Consider the following 17,482-nt stretch of genomic DNA (forward strand, 5'->3'; position numbering starts at 1 on the left):
ACCGACATCTACAGAACTCTACACCCAAAAGCAGCAGGATACACATTCTTCTGAAGTGCACATGGAACATTCTCCAGAATAGACCAGATACGAGGCCACAAAAAGAACCTCAGTAAATTCCAAAAGATTGAAATTCTACCAACTAACTTCTCAGATCACAAAGGTATAAAACTAGAAATAAATTGTACAAAGAAAACAAAAAGGCTCACAAACACATGGATGCTTAACAACATGCTCCTAAAAAAATCAATGGATCAATGACCAAATTAAAACAGAGATGAAGCAATATATGGAGACAAATGACAACAGCACAAAGCCCCAACTTCTTTGGGACACAGCGAAGGCAGTTCTTAGAGGAAAGCATACAGCATATTTAAAGAAGGAAGAACAATCCCAAATGAATAGTCTAATGTCACAATTATTGAAACTGGAAAAACAAGAACAAATGGGGCCCAAAGGCAGCAGAAGGAGGGACATAATAAATATCAGAGAAGAAATAAATAAAATTGAGAACAATAAAACAATAGAAAAAAATCAATGAAACCAAGAACTGGTTCTTTGAAAAAATAAACAAAACAGATAAGCCCTAGCCAGACTTATTAAGAGAAAAAGAGAATCTATACACATCAACAGAATCAGAAATGAGAAAGGAAAAATCACAACGGACCCCACAGAAATACAAAAAATTATTGGAGAATACTATGAAAATCTATATGCTAACAAGCTGGGAAACCTAGAAGAAATGGACAACTTCCTAGAAAAATACAACCTTCCAAGACTGACCAAGGAAGAAACAGAAAATCTAAACAGACCAATTCCCTGCAAAGAAATTGAATCAGTAATCAAAAAACTACCCAAGAACAAAACCCCTGGACCAGATGGAGTCACCACTGAATTTTATCAGACATGTAGAGAAGACATAATACCCATTCTCCTTAAAGTTTTCAAAAATATAGAAGAGGAGGGAATACTTCCAAACTCATTCTATGAAGCCACCATCACTCTAATATGAAAACCAGGCAAAGACCCCACAAAAAAGAAAACTACAGACCAATATCCCTGATGAACACAGATGCAAAAATACTCAACAAAATATTAGCAAACCAAATTCAAAAATATATCAAAAGTGGGATTCATCCCAGGGATGCAAGGATGGTACAACATTCGAAAATCCATCAACTTCATCCACCACATAAACGAAAAGGACAAAAACCACATGATCATCCCCATAAATACTGAATAAGCATTTGACAAAATTCAACATCCATTCATGATAAAAACCCTCAACAAAATGGGTATAGAGGGCAAGTACCTCAACATAATAAAAGCCATATATGACAAACCCAAAGCCAACATCAAACTTAACAGCAAGAAGCTAAAAGCTTTTCCTCTAAAATCGGGGACAGGACAGGGATGCCCACTCTCCCCACTGTTATTCAACATAGTACTGGAAGTCCTAGCCATGGCAATCAGACAAAACAAGAAATACAAGGCATCCAGATTGGTAAAGAAGAAGTCAAACTGTCCCTGTTTGCAGATGACATGGTATTGTACATAAAAAACCCTAAAGACTCCACTCCAAAACTACTGGAACTGATATTGGAATACAGCAAAGTTGCAGGATACAAAATTAATACACAGAAATCTGTAGCTTTCCTATAAATTAACGATGAACTAACAGAAACAGAAATCAGGAAAACAATTCCATTCACAATTGCATCAAAAAGAATAAAATACCTAGGAATAAACCTAACCAAGGAAGTGAAAGACCTATACCCTGAAAAACACAAGACACTCTTAAGATTAATTAAAGAGAACACTAACAAATGGAAACTCATTCCATGCTCTTGGCTAGGAAGAATTAATATTGTCAAAATGGCCATCCTGCCTAAAGCAATCTACAGATTCAATGCAATCCCTATCAAAATACCAACAGCATTCTTCAATGAACTGGAACAAATAGCTCTAAAATTCATGTGGAAACACCCAAGACACCGAATAACCAAAGCAATCATGAGAAGGAAGAATAAAGCAGGGGGCATCTCACTTCCCAACCTCAAGCACTACTACAAAGCCATAGTAATCAAGACAATTTGGTACTGGCACAAGAACAGAGCCACAGACCAGTGGAACAGCATAGAGAGTCCAGACATTAACCCAAACATATACGGTCAGTTAATATATGATTAAGGAGCCATGGACATACAACAGGGAAATGACACCCTCTTCAACAGCTGGCAAAACTGGACAGCTACATGAAAGAGAATGAAACTGGATCATTGTCTAACCCCATATACAAAAGTAAATTCAAAATGGATCAAAGACCTGAATGTAAGTCATGAAACCATAAAACTCTTAGAAAAATACAGGCAAAAATCTCTTGGACATAAACATGAGCAACTTCTTCATGAACATGTCTCCCCAGGCAAGGGAAACAAAAGCAAAAATGAACAAGTGGGACTATATTAAGCTGAAATGCTTCTGTACAGCAAAGGACACCACCAATAGAACAAAAAGGTACCCTACAGTATGGGAGAATATATTCATAAATGACAGATCCGATAAAGGGTTGACATCCAAAATATATAAAGAGCTCACGCACCTCAACAAACAAAAAGCAAATAATCCAATCAAAAAATGGGCAGAGGAGCTGAACAGACACTTCTCCAAAGAAGAAATTCAGATGGCCAACAGACACATGAAAAGATGCTCCACATCACTAGTCATCAGAGAAATGCAAATTAAAACCACAATGAGCTATCACCTCACACCAGTGATTGTAATTTAGTTCAGTGTAATTTAGTACAGTGAATATAAATTAGTTCAACCATTGTGGAAAGCAATATGGAGGTTCCTCAAAAAGCTCAGAAGAGAAATACCATTTGACCCAGGAATTCCACTTCTAGGAATTTACCCTAAGAATGCAGCAGCCCAGTTTGAAAAAGACAGATGCACCCCTTTGTTTATCACAGCACTATTTACAATATCCAAGAAATGGAAGCAACCTAAGTGTTCATCAGTAGATGAATGGATAAAGAAGAGGTGATACATATACACAATGGAATATTATTCAGCCATAAGAAGAAAAAAAATCCTCCCATTTGCAACAACACAGATGGAGCTAGAGGGTATTATGCTCAGTGAAATAAGCCAAGCAGAGAAAGGCAAGTACCAAATGATTTACCTCATTTGTGGAGTGTAACAACAAAGGAAAAACTGAAGGAACAAAACAGCAGCAGAATCACAGAACCCAAGAATGGACTAACAGTTACCAAAGGGAAAGGAACTCGGAAGGATGGGTGGGAAAGGAGGGACAAGGGGGAAAAAGGGGCATTACGATTAGCAGACATAATGTAGGGGGCAGGTGGGGGGTACAGGGAGGGCTGTACAACACAGAGAAGACAAGTAGTGATTCGATATAGCATCTTACTATGCTGATGGACAGTGACTGTAATGGGGTATGTGGAGGGGAATTGATGATGGGGAGAGTCTAGTAACCATAATGTTCCTCATGTAATTGTAGATTAGTGATATTAAAATTAAAAAAGAAAGAAAGAAAGAAAGAAGGATGACATTTGCCTGAAAAAAGAAAAACCTGGCAGAAACAATATTCACAATGACAGGGAACTTCAGCCATTCAAACATCTGCAGGCAGCCTCCTCCTGCTACAAGTAGAGCCTCTGATTAATTCTTAACTTACCCCGGTGATAAACTGTCCTCTTCTGTTTTTTGATCTATTACTAAACTAAACCTGGGCAGTTTAGTGCTGCAGACCTCATAGCAGAGAGCTTGGCAATATTTGTCTTGCTATGAGAGAGAGAGAGAGAGAAGTCAGGGCCAGAAAATAACAATAACACTCAGAGGGCTCATCATCAGCTCTGTGTCAAGCCTGAGGGCGGTCTTTGTTAGGCACTGCAGAATCTGTGTGTCCTTGGCTCTGTAGCATTCACAAATTCTATCAACTAGATGAAATCACAGAAGGCAGGTGCCGCAAAGTGTGGTCTGTATGGCTAATACATTAAGTGAGAAAATTAGTATTAGGAAAGTATTCTTCTAAAACAATGGCTGAAATTAACAAGATGAAATATGTTAGAGATGCCTGGAAAGTTCTGCAGAACATTAGGTGCTAGAGCGTGAGTGTAAAGGTGTGACTGAACAGCACATCCCATGAGGAAGGCTGGGGATTTAACTGACTAACCCTTGGTGTGGGCGGTCAGGGTGGTGCAGCCGTCCTGAAATCCAGCAGGATCAGAGGCAGCCGTCAGAGCTGTATATTTCGGTGCACACGGGTCACACCCCACACCCTACTGGTCAGACCCCATCTAAAATCCTGACTTTTGTCCCAGGTGTTCTGGTTTGGAAGTGACACTGACAAAGAAGAGCATATTCAGAGGGTGTTGAGGCATCTTAGGAGTGACAGGCACCTAGGAAAATCTGAAAGTTGTCAGGAGCAAGATGTTCTGTGCAGTTTCAGGGAAAGAACCAAGACCAGGGGGAACAGGTACAGGAGAGAGCTTTCAGCTCTGAGGAAGAGCTTTCTAACAATTAGAGCCGCCCCAAACCTGACAAGCTGACTCGCCAAATAGGAAGCTCCTCATCACGGGAAGGGTGCACCCCGAGACCGTGGGACTATCCGTCCCCGGTGCTGGCCAGGGAAGCTCTGCACTGGGCAGAAGGCTGGCCCGGACAGCCTTGAGGAATCACTGACACTGTAATGAAGATATCCGAAGGCATTACAGAAAAGGCCACGCTTGAGCAGGGCCCATGTTAACCTCATGTTTTTCTTCCCGACCTGCCCACTGCAGTACAGAGAGGGGAAGAAAGTGAGACCCAGGCCCAACTACAACAGCGTGGACCTCTCCGAGGTGGAGTGGGAAGACCACGCTGAAACTGTGAGTGGGGAAAGGAGGGAAAGAGGAGCTCCTGTAGCTTTCCGGCCAGTGACAAGCCCAGCCGCGGGGCCCTGGGCTCTGAGGTCACCACACCGCCCTGAGAGGGGCTTCTGCGAGCCTGAAACAGAAGCAGGCCTTCAGTGGGCGGTTCTTCCAATGATGGAAAACACCACAGGATATTCCTGAACCACAAGGATTCCTGAAGCTGCACGCGCTCATATCTCTGAGCTACAGCTTTTGCTGAGTCCTAGGAATGTGTTAGGCTGGCTTTGGGTTCAGTAGCTCATCCTAGAGAAACCTACATCTTGGAAATAGGGCATTATGTTCCCTCAGGTGGCAGTCCACCTTGGAGCACCACCTTAGTGGGTGTCCAGAATGACCCACTCCATGGAAGCTAGAATCCGGCCTGTGCCCCCTCCCGGCGTTCTGCTCGGGCCCGTATTCCCTGCCGGTGTTCTGCTCAGAGGAAAGGGAAGAACCGAAAGTGTCCCCAGGCTTCACCGCCAACCCGGTCAGGAAAGCCCAATGCCCATCCCCTCCAGGGTAAACCAAGAAACTCACACCATTATCTTTCCTCTTGAAGCTGAGGACAGCCATGATCAATGGGGAAACAGGCTCTGTCTCCATGGATGTGAAGGTCCCACTGGACACAGGGGTAAGGTGCTTCTGGGTCTGGGGCCTAGAAGGCAGCTTTGCAGCTAATGGAGGTTTGGGGTGGTGACAAGGGACTTCGACTTAGTTGAATTCGAACTTGGCATTGAGTGTCTGCTGTGGCCTAGAGGGCCTGTGTGAGAGCACACCCACGTGTGCATCAGCCCCAGAGTAGCATCTGCCCGAGGAACTGGCCGCACACCATCCTTGTGGAGATGATGCTCTTTGGAGGGACTGAGCAAGGCAGTCGGTTAGCCCAAGACATACACAACTCTTCTTTCCTCCTATGCTGCCTGCATTTGGCCCTTCTGTTATGATGGAAAGGGGAAAAGGGACAGTTAATTTTGAAAATTGTTAGCAACTCTTGTGAAACATATTGTAGGGGAAGAGGTTGAAAATAATCACTGTTCCCTAGAGCTGATTTTCATCCACTGTAACTGCAGATATTCAAGAATCGCCACCTCACTAACACCATTACTATCTCCACAGACCAGCATGTCATTTATAAAAGAGCATTTCATCTTCTCATGTGAGAGGCTCCACTGCATTTGCACTAAATTTGCATTGTCCCTTGACATATTTACAAATGTCACCTCCTCCCTCGCAGCCACCCCCACCTCCTCCTCCTGTTGCCCATCTGCCTTGGCTGAGAACAGAGGCATCTGTCTGCAACAATTAGACTCAAGTTCTTCCACAAACACAGACTCCATGGAGGCCAAACAAAAAAGCATGGGAAGGAGAAGCAGCTCATTGCTTCCCTTGTAGACACACTGGCGTTTTGCACTGGGACCAGTTTCTGATTTCTGTGGCATCTGCCTGCTTTTCATAAACTCTGGGCTGAGAAGGGCGCCTTTACAGACTGGGCAACACCAGCGATGTCAGGCCACCAGCGGCAGCACCTCCTTTTCCTGATTCAAAAATGTAGAAGCTCCTTCCCTGGGCCCCCACCTTTTTCCCTAGGAGACCTCACTCAGTGCCAAGGGTGCCCTCACCTCACCAGTGTGCCAGAGCGCTTACAGTGGGACTTGACTTCATGCTTTGAATGTCACATGCATGTGCATGGCCGCCTCTGCCTCCCTCGGACCAGCTCAGACACGGCCTGCTTGTCCCCTCCCAGTGTCCTCACGCTGCCTTCCCACCACTCAAAGCCACCAAGGGAGGGTCCCAGCCAGACCCAGACCAGCCTAGCTTCTCCCGAGTCCTCTGCCCGTTCCTTTGACATTTGTCCATTGTTGCTAAGAGATCACCTTATTTAAATTTGCCATTTAACAAGGCTTCCTGGCCCATGGGCGCTTTAACACAGGGAAGGGAGATGGTGACCATGGCCGTGAGGGCCAGCTCCTAGCACACAGGTGTTCAAGCCTATTATTCTTCTATTACTTAATCATCATCATCACAAAGGCAGCTAACGTTTATTAGAAGCTGGACTAGGAACTTTATGAGTACCACTCACTTAACACTCCCACCCTATCTCCGTTTCACAGATGAGGAAATTCAGAGGCTGAAAACTTGCCCAGGGTCACCTTGATGGTTAATCGCCAAGCTGATGTGCATCTGACCCCAGACCACACACTCTTGACCACCACTGGTGTATGAGGCCTTTCTGTAGGATGCCCTGAACTCTCAACTCACCCTCCAGCCTTAAAGGCCTTCCCAGTCCCTTTAGAATAACGATCAATTCCCTCTTAAGGATTCATGTTTCCCCTCCCTCTGATAGCTCAGCCCCTTGACCCTTTCATCTGATTCTGAGCCTGGGAGCACCAGTGCCCATATTGTGTGCATAGGACATTTTGCAGGTAGAAGGGCCCCTCCAGTGGCCTCCAGCCTCTCACTGCTCTGATCTCTCATGGTGCCACTCCTGATTTTACCACGTCTGGTTCCCTGCCAGCTGCTCCATCCCCTTCCACGCCTTCTCTCTCGGGAGTCACAGACAGAGCCCCCCTTGCCTTCGTGCTACCTGTCTAGTCCTGCCCTTGCCGCTGAAGGTGTACCTCACACCCTTGCTTCAGGAGACACACTCCTCAGGTGCAGGCCACTGGAAGCTTTCTCAAAGCATTGTGGGAATATCTGATATCAAAAAGCCATCCTCCTGGCAGGTGGTAACCTGTTTTGTTGTTTTCTTCAGGGGATTCTGCATGCATTCTTATTTCCCATGGATCAGTTCAGACCCTTCTCCATCTCCCCTAAACTCCAGACAAGGGACAATGGTGGCATTATCAGGGACAGTAGCAGCGACCTCAGCAGAACTTAGAGCAGGGTTCACAGACTCAGAAACCTATGGCCCAGACAGGCCATGCTCAGAAGTGTGAGTCAGAAGAGACAAGCCCCAAGACTTGGGGAACAATGGCAGACCAGTGAGGGCATGCACCATCTACAGAGGACAGCCAGGAACCCGTATTTTTAAATGTGTGTGACTAGTTCCAAAAATGTTAAGAACACAGTCTGGGCTGATATTTAGGATATCAACCTTGGAAGGAGTCCAGCTTTGGCCTGCCAGGCCTCCTTTTTTGCCACCTTGGTAGGATGCTACTTGCCACAACATGTGGACCCAGTAATAGATGTCATAATTTCTGATCCATCAGCAGCATCCTGGTCTGATATCCTGGGACATGTTTAAAAGAACAAACCCCAAAATCAAAGTATCCTGGAGCATCTTATCCAGGACCCTTTTTATTATTTGCATGTTATTTAATAGTTTAGAATAAATAATTAGCAATGGGGGAGGGATAGAGTCAGACATGGTGTTCTTTACCAGCTTTCAGTTACTACAGTGTACACATGTGCACACATGGTGCATGTACACATACACACACCAGCCGCTAGCGCAGGCAGGCAGGGCAGTCTCGCCCCATGTCTCTCTGGCACAGGACTCCGGGAGATGGAACGGAGGTGCCTTGTGTCTGGCACTCTCTCTCTTACACACACACACACACTCACTCACACAATTTTCTTTTTCTGACAAAGACAGGCCACCTATTAAAGGAGGAGATTGTTCTGACACCTCTTCACTCTCATCTCACAAACTTCTCCAGCTCTCTCTTTCTGTTAAAAGGGAGAGGACACACCTCTTCCTTTTCTCTTCCTTTGCTTCAGCCTTAAAAGATGATCTCAAAGTTCTGATTCTGGTCATGAGGGAGTAGCTGGCATTAGACTAACTCTCCAGCAGATGACAGTGATAAATCAGAACAAAATATAAAAAACAAACATTTAAATCACATGACAGTGATAAAAAGCAGGTGGAAGTGAGGACTGAAGTAGCTTCAACCCTTGAATCAAGAGAATTGCTCTGAGTAAGACATATATTTATATAGCTTTTTTTTTAAGGGCATTCCCCAGTTCGTTTAGAATGGAACAGCCAGAATTCAAGCAGAGAGCTGTAGTTGCCATCTTAAAGTGTCAGAGAACAGAATTTGGACTTCCAGAGTGTCTGAAAATGAGGGGAGACCCCTAGAAATGAGGGATCCACAGGCTATAACATATATATATATATATGGGTTATTATTTTGCAGGTAGACAGACCCCTACAGTGGCCCCCATCCTCATACTGCTCTGCTCTGATTTATCATGGTGCCACCCCTCATATTACTTAAATACACACACACACACATACACACACACACACACACACACAAACCCCCTCAAATTCCTGGCTGACCTCTAAACCACATAGAAGAGACACGTGGTGGGAAATAACAATGGAAAGCTGAAGATCAGAACAAGGATTTCAGCTGCTGCCTGGGCAGCAGAGACCATTTGGAGTCTAAGTCACACAAGGTAGAGAGGCATGGCAGATACCTCAGCATTTCCTTTGAAAGAACAGAAGAGCTACAGTTTAGAGTAAAGGCTTCGTACCAAGGCCGAGGGATTCACCCTAGAACTAAAGACAAAGTTGAAACAGACCCGCCCTAAGGAAAATGTAAATCCAAGCCTCCTTAGGCTTAAGGTGATCAGTCAATCATTTATTTGCTGATTAACATAAAAATCAACACTCTTGAGAGGAAGCCAAATTATCTACAGCCTATCTCTCCCAATAGCAGTATATAATGACAATTATCAGACAAATGTGACACAAAGAGAAAAAGCAGTCTTAGAAACTGACCCAGAGATTACCCAGCTGTTGGAATTAGAAGAATTTAAAACATTGGTGTGATTGATATGATAAATATTCTCACAGAATTAAAGAAAAAGATGGTCATAATGAGCAAATAGATGGAGAATCTCAGCAGAGAAATGGTTAGGGTTTGATCAAAAAAGCAGAACCACCTACAAGGGATGTGAACACAAGGTTTTATTCTAGGGTAAGACATCATGAAATTGTGGGAGCTAGTGAAAAAGTCTATGGAAGGCTGGTGTGTCCACATCTACTGATGAGCTTGAAGTCACCATAGGTCAGCAGGGCCAGCGTTTGGGAAGGAAAGCTGGAGGAAATGGAGAGGAAAGTCGGATCCAATGGGAGCAGGGGAAGCTTCGAACCTGGCTGTGCCTGATGCCAAGAAGGTAAACCAACAGATCAGAGCAAACTGCAAGTGCCCAATACCCGTACTTACCTTTCACATAAAATGGCTACAGTCTCATTTCTTCCTTACCAGATGGGCTTAGCAGTAGATTAGAAGGAAAAAAGGGATAAGGAATGTGAACACAGATTAATAGAAGGTATCCAGTCTGAAGAACAGAAAGAAAATTTTGAAAAAAATTACCCCTTAGTTACCTGTGTTCTAACGTATGTCCTTGTAGTACCAGAAGGAAGGAGAAGGAATGGAGCAGAAACAAAATATTTGAAAAAAAGAATGCCCAAATAGCCTCAACTTGGTGAAAAACATCAACCAATAGATAACAAGAATCTCAGCAAACCCCAAGCAAAGTAAAAAGAAAAAGAAAACTACACACAGGCACAACATACATGGAACACCTGCTGAAAAATCAAAGATAAGGGAAAATCCTACAAGAAGCTAGAGGAAAACAATAATAGAATGATGGCAGGCTTCTCATCAGAAACAAATAAAATAATATTTTTTAAATGCTAGAAGAAAAGAAAGCCTGTCAACCCAGATTTATATGGAGAAAATACCCTTCCAAAAAGAGTTGAAAAAAAGGCATTTGCTGATAAAATGGAACATAGATCATCACCATCAAACCTGCACCACAAGACACGCTGAAGCTCTTCAGCTGAAGAAAAATTGAACAGATGGAAACTCAGCTCTGCATGAGGAAATGAGCAGCATTGGGAATGGCAAGTAGGTGGGTTAATGCAAGACTTTGTTTATTCTTTTAATATCTCAAAAAGACAACTGACAATTTAAGGCAGAAACTGTGTCATTTTATTGTAGAGTTTATGATCTGTGCACGTGTAAGATATACGGCAACAATTAGCACATGGTGGAGTTATCCCAAAAACTTAAGGCTAGTTTGACATTCAAAAAGTTGATCAATCAAGGTGCTTCATTACATTAACAGGAGAAAGAAGAAACACCATATGGTTATCTCAATAGATGCTGAAAGAGCATTTGACAAAACCTAACTGGAAACAGAAGGGAACTTCCTCAGTCTGAGAAAAGGTGTCTGTGAAAAAGCTAACTTTTAATGGTGAAATACTGAACACTTTTCTCTCCAAAACTGTGAACAAGAGAAGAATGCTTTCACCACTTCTGCTCAGCAGTGCACTGGATCATGCAAGGATCTATCCTTTGCAAGGATCTACAAGGAAAGGAAACAAAATGGAAACTAAAAGGCACAAAAGTTAGAAAGAAAAAAAAAAAAACTGTCTCCATTCACAAACAAGATAATTGTTTACATAGAAAATCCCAAGAATCTGCAAAATAACTATTAGAATAGTTAATTTAGCAAGTTCACAGAATACAAGGTCAATATTATAAAAAAATAAATTGCATTTTCATATGTAGCATGAACAATTGGAAATAAAATTATTTTTAAGTTCCAATTTCAATAGCATCAAACAACATTAAGTACTTAGGAATAAGTTTAGCAAAGACATGTATGACCTCTGCCCTGAAAACTATACAACACTGCAGAAAGAATGTCAAAGAAAAAATTAAATAAATAGGAAGATATAACCATGTTTATGGGTTGTAAGGGCAATATTGCTAAGCTGTACATTCTGCCCAAATGTATCTTTAGATCCAACACAATCCCAATCAAAATTTGAACAGAGTTAGCAGTTGAATGGGAGAAAGTGAGTCTAAAATTTATATGAAAATGCAAAGGACCTAAAATAACCAAAACTACCTTTAAAAAAACAAATTTGGGTGATTCACACCACCTGATTGCAGAACTAACAATAAAGGTACAGTCACCAAGCTGGGTAGCACAGAAGAATAGACAAAGGAACAGAGAATCCAGAAGTAAACTTCTGTATCTTCAACTGGTTTTCAACAAAGACACTTCTGCATGTCAATGGAAAAAGGAAAGTCTTTTTAGCAACTAGTGCTGGAACAACTGAATAGCATGAAAAAAATAAACACTGGGCCATATTTCCCACTATACACAAAAATAAATTTAAGATGTAAAAGCTAAAGCTATAAGGCTTCTACAAGAAAACACTGGAGAAAATTTCCACAGTCTAAAGTTATGCAAAGATTTCTTGGAACACCAAAAGCACTCAACATAAAATAAAATTTGGTAAATTAGACTTCATCAAAAGCAGTAGGTTCTGTTCATCAAAAGGCACCATTAAGAAAATTAAAAGGCAAGGCACACACTGTATCCGGAATACATAAAGACCTCCTACAAACTACTAATGAAAAGACTAACAACCCAATTTTTTAAATGGGCAAAATGGTTGAGCAGATATTTCACAAATAAAGATACACACAAATGAAAATATAAGCATGTGAAAAGATGTTCCATATCTCTAGTCAATGGGGAAATTCAAAGTAAAACTACAATGAGATTCCATTTCACACCCTCTGAATGGCTAGAACTTAAAAGACTGTTAACATCAAATGCTGGCAATATGTAGAGAATTTGGAACTCGTGCTTTGCTAATGAACATATAATAAAACAACTTTGGAAAATTGCTTGGCAATTTTTTATAAAGGCAAACTTATATTGAGCATATAACCCAGCAGTTCCAATTCTTAAGTATTTATCAAGAGAAATGAAAACATATATCCATAATAGGACTTGTTCAAGACTGTTTATAGCAGCTTTACTCATTATAACCCCAAACTGGAAGCACCCCAGATGCCCATGAACAGGCGAATGTAAAAGTAAACCAGTGTTTGTCTCAGCGATAAAAGCACATACTGTCACTTTCAGCGACGTAATGGATTTTAAAGACGTTATGTTGTGCAAAACGAGTACCTTCTCTAAGAACAGGCAGATCGCAATGATAGAGCTCAAAAGAATTTTCCCATGAAGGGGCAGGGTGGGGATTGACTGGAAGGAGGCAACGAGATTTTAGAGGATGTAAACATTTCATGGCTTCACTGGGAAGGAACTACATGGCTGCAGACATTTATCAAAAACTAATGGAATGACACACTTAAGATCTGTGCATTTTGCCATTTCTTCAATTAAAAAAAACATAAGGAAAAATTTAAAAGACTGTCTCCAGTTCCGACACTGAAGCCAGCCTCCCCTCAACACGCAGGGCTCCCAAGCCCACCACCAGCCTTGCTGGCCGCCATCCGCCCGAGGCTGCTGGGAAGCAGGGAGGTGGATTGCGGGCCTGACGGAAGCCACGGAGCCGGAGGGCAGCCCACGGGATGAGGCCGCGGCTAGGGAACTCTTCCCTCGGGTCTGGCTAAAGCCAGTTTCCTGTAGATAGGATCCTTCAGGCCAGCCCTCTCCCGGTGTCCCGTTTGACACCTCACTCCAGTTTCCAAACGGAAAGAGGAAGCCGGGAAGGGGCAAGGGTAGTCCGAGCGGCCACCCCGCAGACTGCAGCGCCCACGCGCTCTGCGCCACGGCCCGCCTGCGCCCGCGGCCCCACTACACCCTCCCCCCACCTCCCAGTCGCGCGTGCGGGAGGTGCTGGTGTCCCTCCTAGTCTGCAAGTGAGGAGGCAGCGCTTAGAGAAGCAAAAAGGACTTTCCCGGAGAGGGCGCGGCCAGTCGCTGACGGAAGCCCAGCCCGAGCCCCTGCCACCGAATGCACCCTGTGACGCCCCAACTCAAGGCCCTGAAACCCGAAGCCTGGCAGCTTTCAAGGAACCCGAAGCTGGACAAGGCCGTGGGAGGGACTGGTGGGGGGCGGGGTGCCCCCATCCTCCCTTGGGGGACGGACGGGCGTAGGGACCTACGCAAACGAGCTCCGGCTGCCGCCTCCCCTCTGGTCCTGCAGGACCCTTACACGCTGTCGTCACCGTGTACACCCGCACTGTCCGGTACAGCAGCCACTAGCCCCTCTGACTACCTCAATAGTTCCTCAGTTCCTCCAGGGCACCTTTCAAGTGCTCAGTAGCCAAACGTGGCCAGTGGCCACTTGATGGAATAGTCCTGACCTCCGTTCCTCGGTCAGTCAGCGCCCAAGGGCTGCAGTTTGCTGGGCCTGGCGATAATTCTGCCTGGGCATGTCAGCAAGCTGAGGCGAGCCCGTGACGGCCAGGGAAGGCGCAGACGTGAGGGAGGCGGCACAGAGGTGGGGAAACCCGGGGCGTGAGGGGAGAGGTCGGTGATGTGGCCAGGCGCTCTTCTCCCCAGCAAACACCCTTTTCTTTCCTCTCTTTCAGAAGAGAGTTCTGTCCCTGACCCATGACTACTTCTTCACAGACATCAGTGACACCCCTTTCAGGTGAGGGACCCACGTTTAATTTCCAGGGGGCAGAGGTGGGTGGGACATGAATACCAAACACTCAGGGCACAGCTTTCAGGTCTGAGGGATGGATTTACTCATATTTAGTTGACAATTTTGTGGTAACAGAAAAGACCCAGGTCTACATCCAGGAAACTTGAAGTCTACACCAGCTTTGCTTAGTGGGCAGGGTCTGGAGCCAAACTGCCTGGGTTTGAATCCCAACTCCACCACTTACAGGCTGTGTGACCTTAGTCAAGTCACTTAATGTCTCTGTGCCTTAGCTTCCTCATCTGCAAAATGGAGGTTAACAATAGTTAGTTACTTCTTGGAAATATCATGCTTATTAAATGACATAATCTATTTAAGGATCTTAAAGCAATGCAATTATAAGCAATTGGAAGATGAAAGATCAGATTTGAAGATCTTTTAGGGCCCCTCCAAACTGCATAAATATTCTACTCTCAGTGTTACACAGACAAGGACATGAATAGCCCTTGTCTCTAAATTACCTCATTTCTTAATAAAGTGTGTTTCCCAGCCCTGACTCCTCATTAGAGTGCCTGAGGAATCTTGTAGAATTGTGGAGGCCCGCACCCCCTCCTCACCAACTGACTCCACAATTTCTGAGATGGGGCCCAGGCATTAGTATCTTTAAAGCTCCTTCGTTGATTCTGATATTCAGCCAAGGTTCAAAAGCAAAGCTTTCCAGAGAGAGAAGAAAGCAAGGTGGGGTTCACCAGGTGGGAGAGGATCCCCCATTTGTGAAGCCCTGGAATACATAGAGACCTTTGTACATTTCAGGGGTCCCCGAGAGGCCCCCCTCAGCTGTATCCTGACAAGTGTCTGTGGAAGGGCCCCCAGCCTGTAGAATTTCCAGGGTCGTTCTTGAGAAGAAAGGGTGTTGAAAGACCAGAAATGCTGCCTCAGACTGAGGGGACAACCCTCACGCCAGAGGCTTGGCACAGTGCAGAGCTGATGCAGGACAGGGTGGGGGACGGGACATCGGCCAGCACGTGCTGTTGGTGAGTCCACGTGTGCTCCGCTCTCCCCACAGCCTGGGCGTGGTGCTATCCCAGGGCCACGGAGAATACATCCTCCTGGGAAACACGTCCGTGGAAGAAGGTGGGTCGGCGCCACTGATGGACAGTTTTGAGGAAAAACGGGTTCTCTTGGGACACTGGGCAGGGCCCCCCCGGGGTAGAGCTGGCATGACAGCCTCCCGGGTCCCGGTGGAGAGCAGATCAAAGCAGGGCCACGTGGTGAGGAGGGTGCGTGGCCTGGGAGCCCAGGACATGCAGGGCCCGCCATCAGTCATCAAAGCCAAGGAAGACGGAGCCGTGCCAGCTGTGCACAGATCCCGGCAGGCTCTGCTGGACGCGGGGCGGGAGCACGCCATGTGCACCTCTGAACAAAGCTAAATGTACCTGTCAGAGGACAGGACAGAAGGCATGACAGCGGGGCCGTGAAGAGACAGAGCAAAGTGGCAGTGCTCAGCCCGGCTGCCGTGACAACGCGCCTCAGGCTGGGGCTCAGCAGACGATCTCCGGCAGCCTCAGGGCGGGACTCCTCCCGCCCCTCCTCTTGGCCCAGCGGCCCCCCCCCCCCGAGTCCCCTGCTGGGGACAGCTGTTCCATTTCCTCCTCCCAGCCTGTGGGTCTCCCCGTGGGTCTGTTTCCCTTTCTCAGAGGGACACCAGGCGTATGGGCTTAGGGCCCACCCTAATGACCTCATCTCAATTCGATTGCGTCTGCCAAGACCTTGTTTCCAAATAAGGTCATGTTCAGAGGCGTTAAGACTTACAATAGTGAGCGCATGGGAAGCGGACCTGAGGATGGTGGGAATGGCGGGGCGGATGGGGGGAAGCCCTTCCCCAGCCCAGCCTGCTGAGCTGCGCGGCTCCCTGAGCACCTGTGGAACCGAGCGCCGTCCCGCGGCCAGGGGGTCTCAGGAGGTCCCGGAGCCAGACCCTGGTCTCTCGCGCACCCCTCCACACTGCCCCTTGAGCGCATCTCCTCCCCACATCTTTGTTGCCCCTCTCCGGGATAACCACCTCAGCAGCTCCAACTGGCCTCCCTCCCTCCTCCTCTCTCCAACCTCCCGCCGGAGGGATCTTTACAGAAGTGCCACGCCAGGTTGTGTCTCTGCCAGGGGGCCCCCAGTGGCCTTCTCTGAGCACTAGACCTCGGGGTCTCCCCATGCTCCTCTCCTGTGTAGCTGTCATGTTTCCAGCGGCTATCCCAGGCAGGGTGCCCCCCCCCGGCTGGGTTAACAGCCCCCCCGGGTGTCCCCACATGCTCCCCTCGCCCATCCACAGCATGCGTCCGTGACGTTGGAGAGCTACTTCCCTGCCTCCCGCTGCCCCCCAGGCGTGGTGGCACACGTGGACTTCATGTGTGACTCCTCCATGGTGGCCTCTTCCTTCCCACTCTCCTCCTCTGTCAAATACTCTGATTTACATTCCCACAGGGGACAGAAGATGCTTTCCCTTCCCCACTTCTGTGGGTGAGGCCAAGCAGTGATCCAGGGGTTGGACCACAGACCCGACTGGGTTTACTGTGGGAGACGGAGAGCTCCCTACCCCCGCTAGCTGCCTGCCTCGTGTCTGTGTCAATCCAGCACCCCTTCCAGTGACCCAGCAGATGCCCCCTAGGCATTTCCATCATCCTTTCTGCCAATGTAACAAACCTTACTTGAGCACCTTTTGTTTTTGAGCACTGAGTAGGTGCTCACTGGGCATTTGTTCATTCACTCATTCAATCAACACACACAGGTCCATGTTGGGCAGAAGGCTGCAGAGGTTGCGCAAAACAGACATGGCCCATCTCTGGGCTACCTTTTGATTGGCCAGGTAGCTCCACTGGGTACCAAGAAGCCAGTGAAGCCCAAGTCCCTGGCTCCAGATATGCACTGCTGTGAGGGAGATGCTGAAAGGCAGGATCAGGATCAGGACATGAGGCACGGGAAGGAAGAAGTGTCCAGGGAGCAGGGGCAGCATGGACAGAGAGTGACCGCTGGCTGTTCTGCTCTGAGAGCAGGGACAGACCTAGCCTTCCCAGGCAGGCTCCCTCCAGGCAGGGCCTAACACTTAGGCGCGGCTCCCACGCGGTGGGCCTGAGCTGGGTGTGGCTCTGGTTTCAGGCCTGCACGACCTGCTTCACCCGGACCTGCGCCTGGCCAGTGACTGG

General features: G+C 46.4%; 1 protein-coding gene across 1 annotated transcript in view; it reads left to right on the top strand.

Moving 5' to 3' along the window:
• LOC118923168 (voltage-dependent calcium channel subunit alpha-2/delta-4) overlaps positions 1-17,482 on the top strand; it is an 86,479-nt gene that overhangs the window by 42,988 nt on the left and 26,009 nt on the right. Inside the window, exons 17-21 of the mRNA XM_057491271.1 lie at positions 4,806-4,892; positions 5,476-5,547; positions 14,233-14,294; positions 15,352-15,419; positions 17,436-17,481. Coding sequence (XP_057347254.1) covers positions 4,806-4,892; positions 5,476-5,547; positions 14,233-14,294; positions 15,352-15,419; positions 17,436-17,481 — 335 coding nt within the window. The remainder of the gene's footprint in view (positions 1-4,805; positions 4,893-5,475; positions 5,548-14,232; positions 14,295-15,351; positions 15,420-17,435; position 17,482) is intronic.

This window comes from Manis pentadactyla, chromosome 14 (genome assembly GCF_030020395.1).
Source record: "Manis pentadactyla isolate mManPen7 chromosome 14, mManPen7.hap1, whole genome shotgun sequence".
Taxonomy (NCBI): Eukaryota; Metazoa; Chordata; class Mammalia; order Pholidota; family Manidae; genus Manis; species Manis pentadactyla.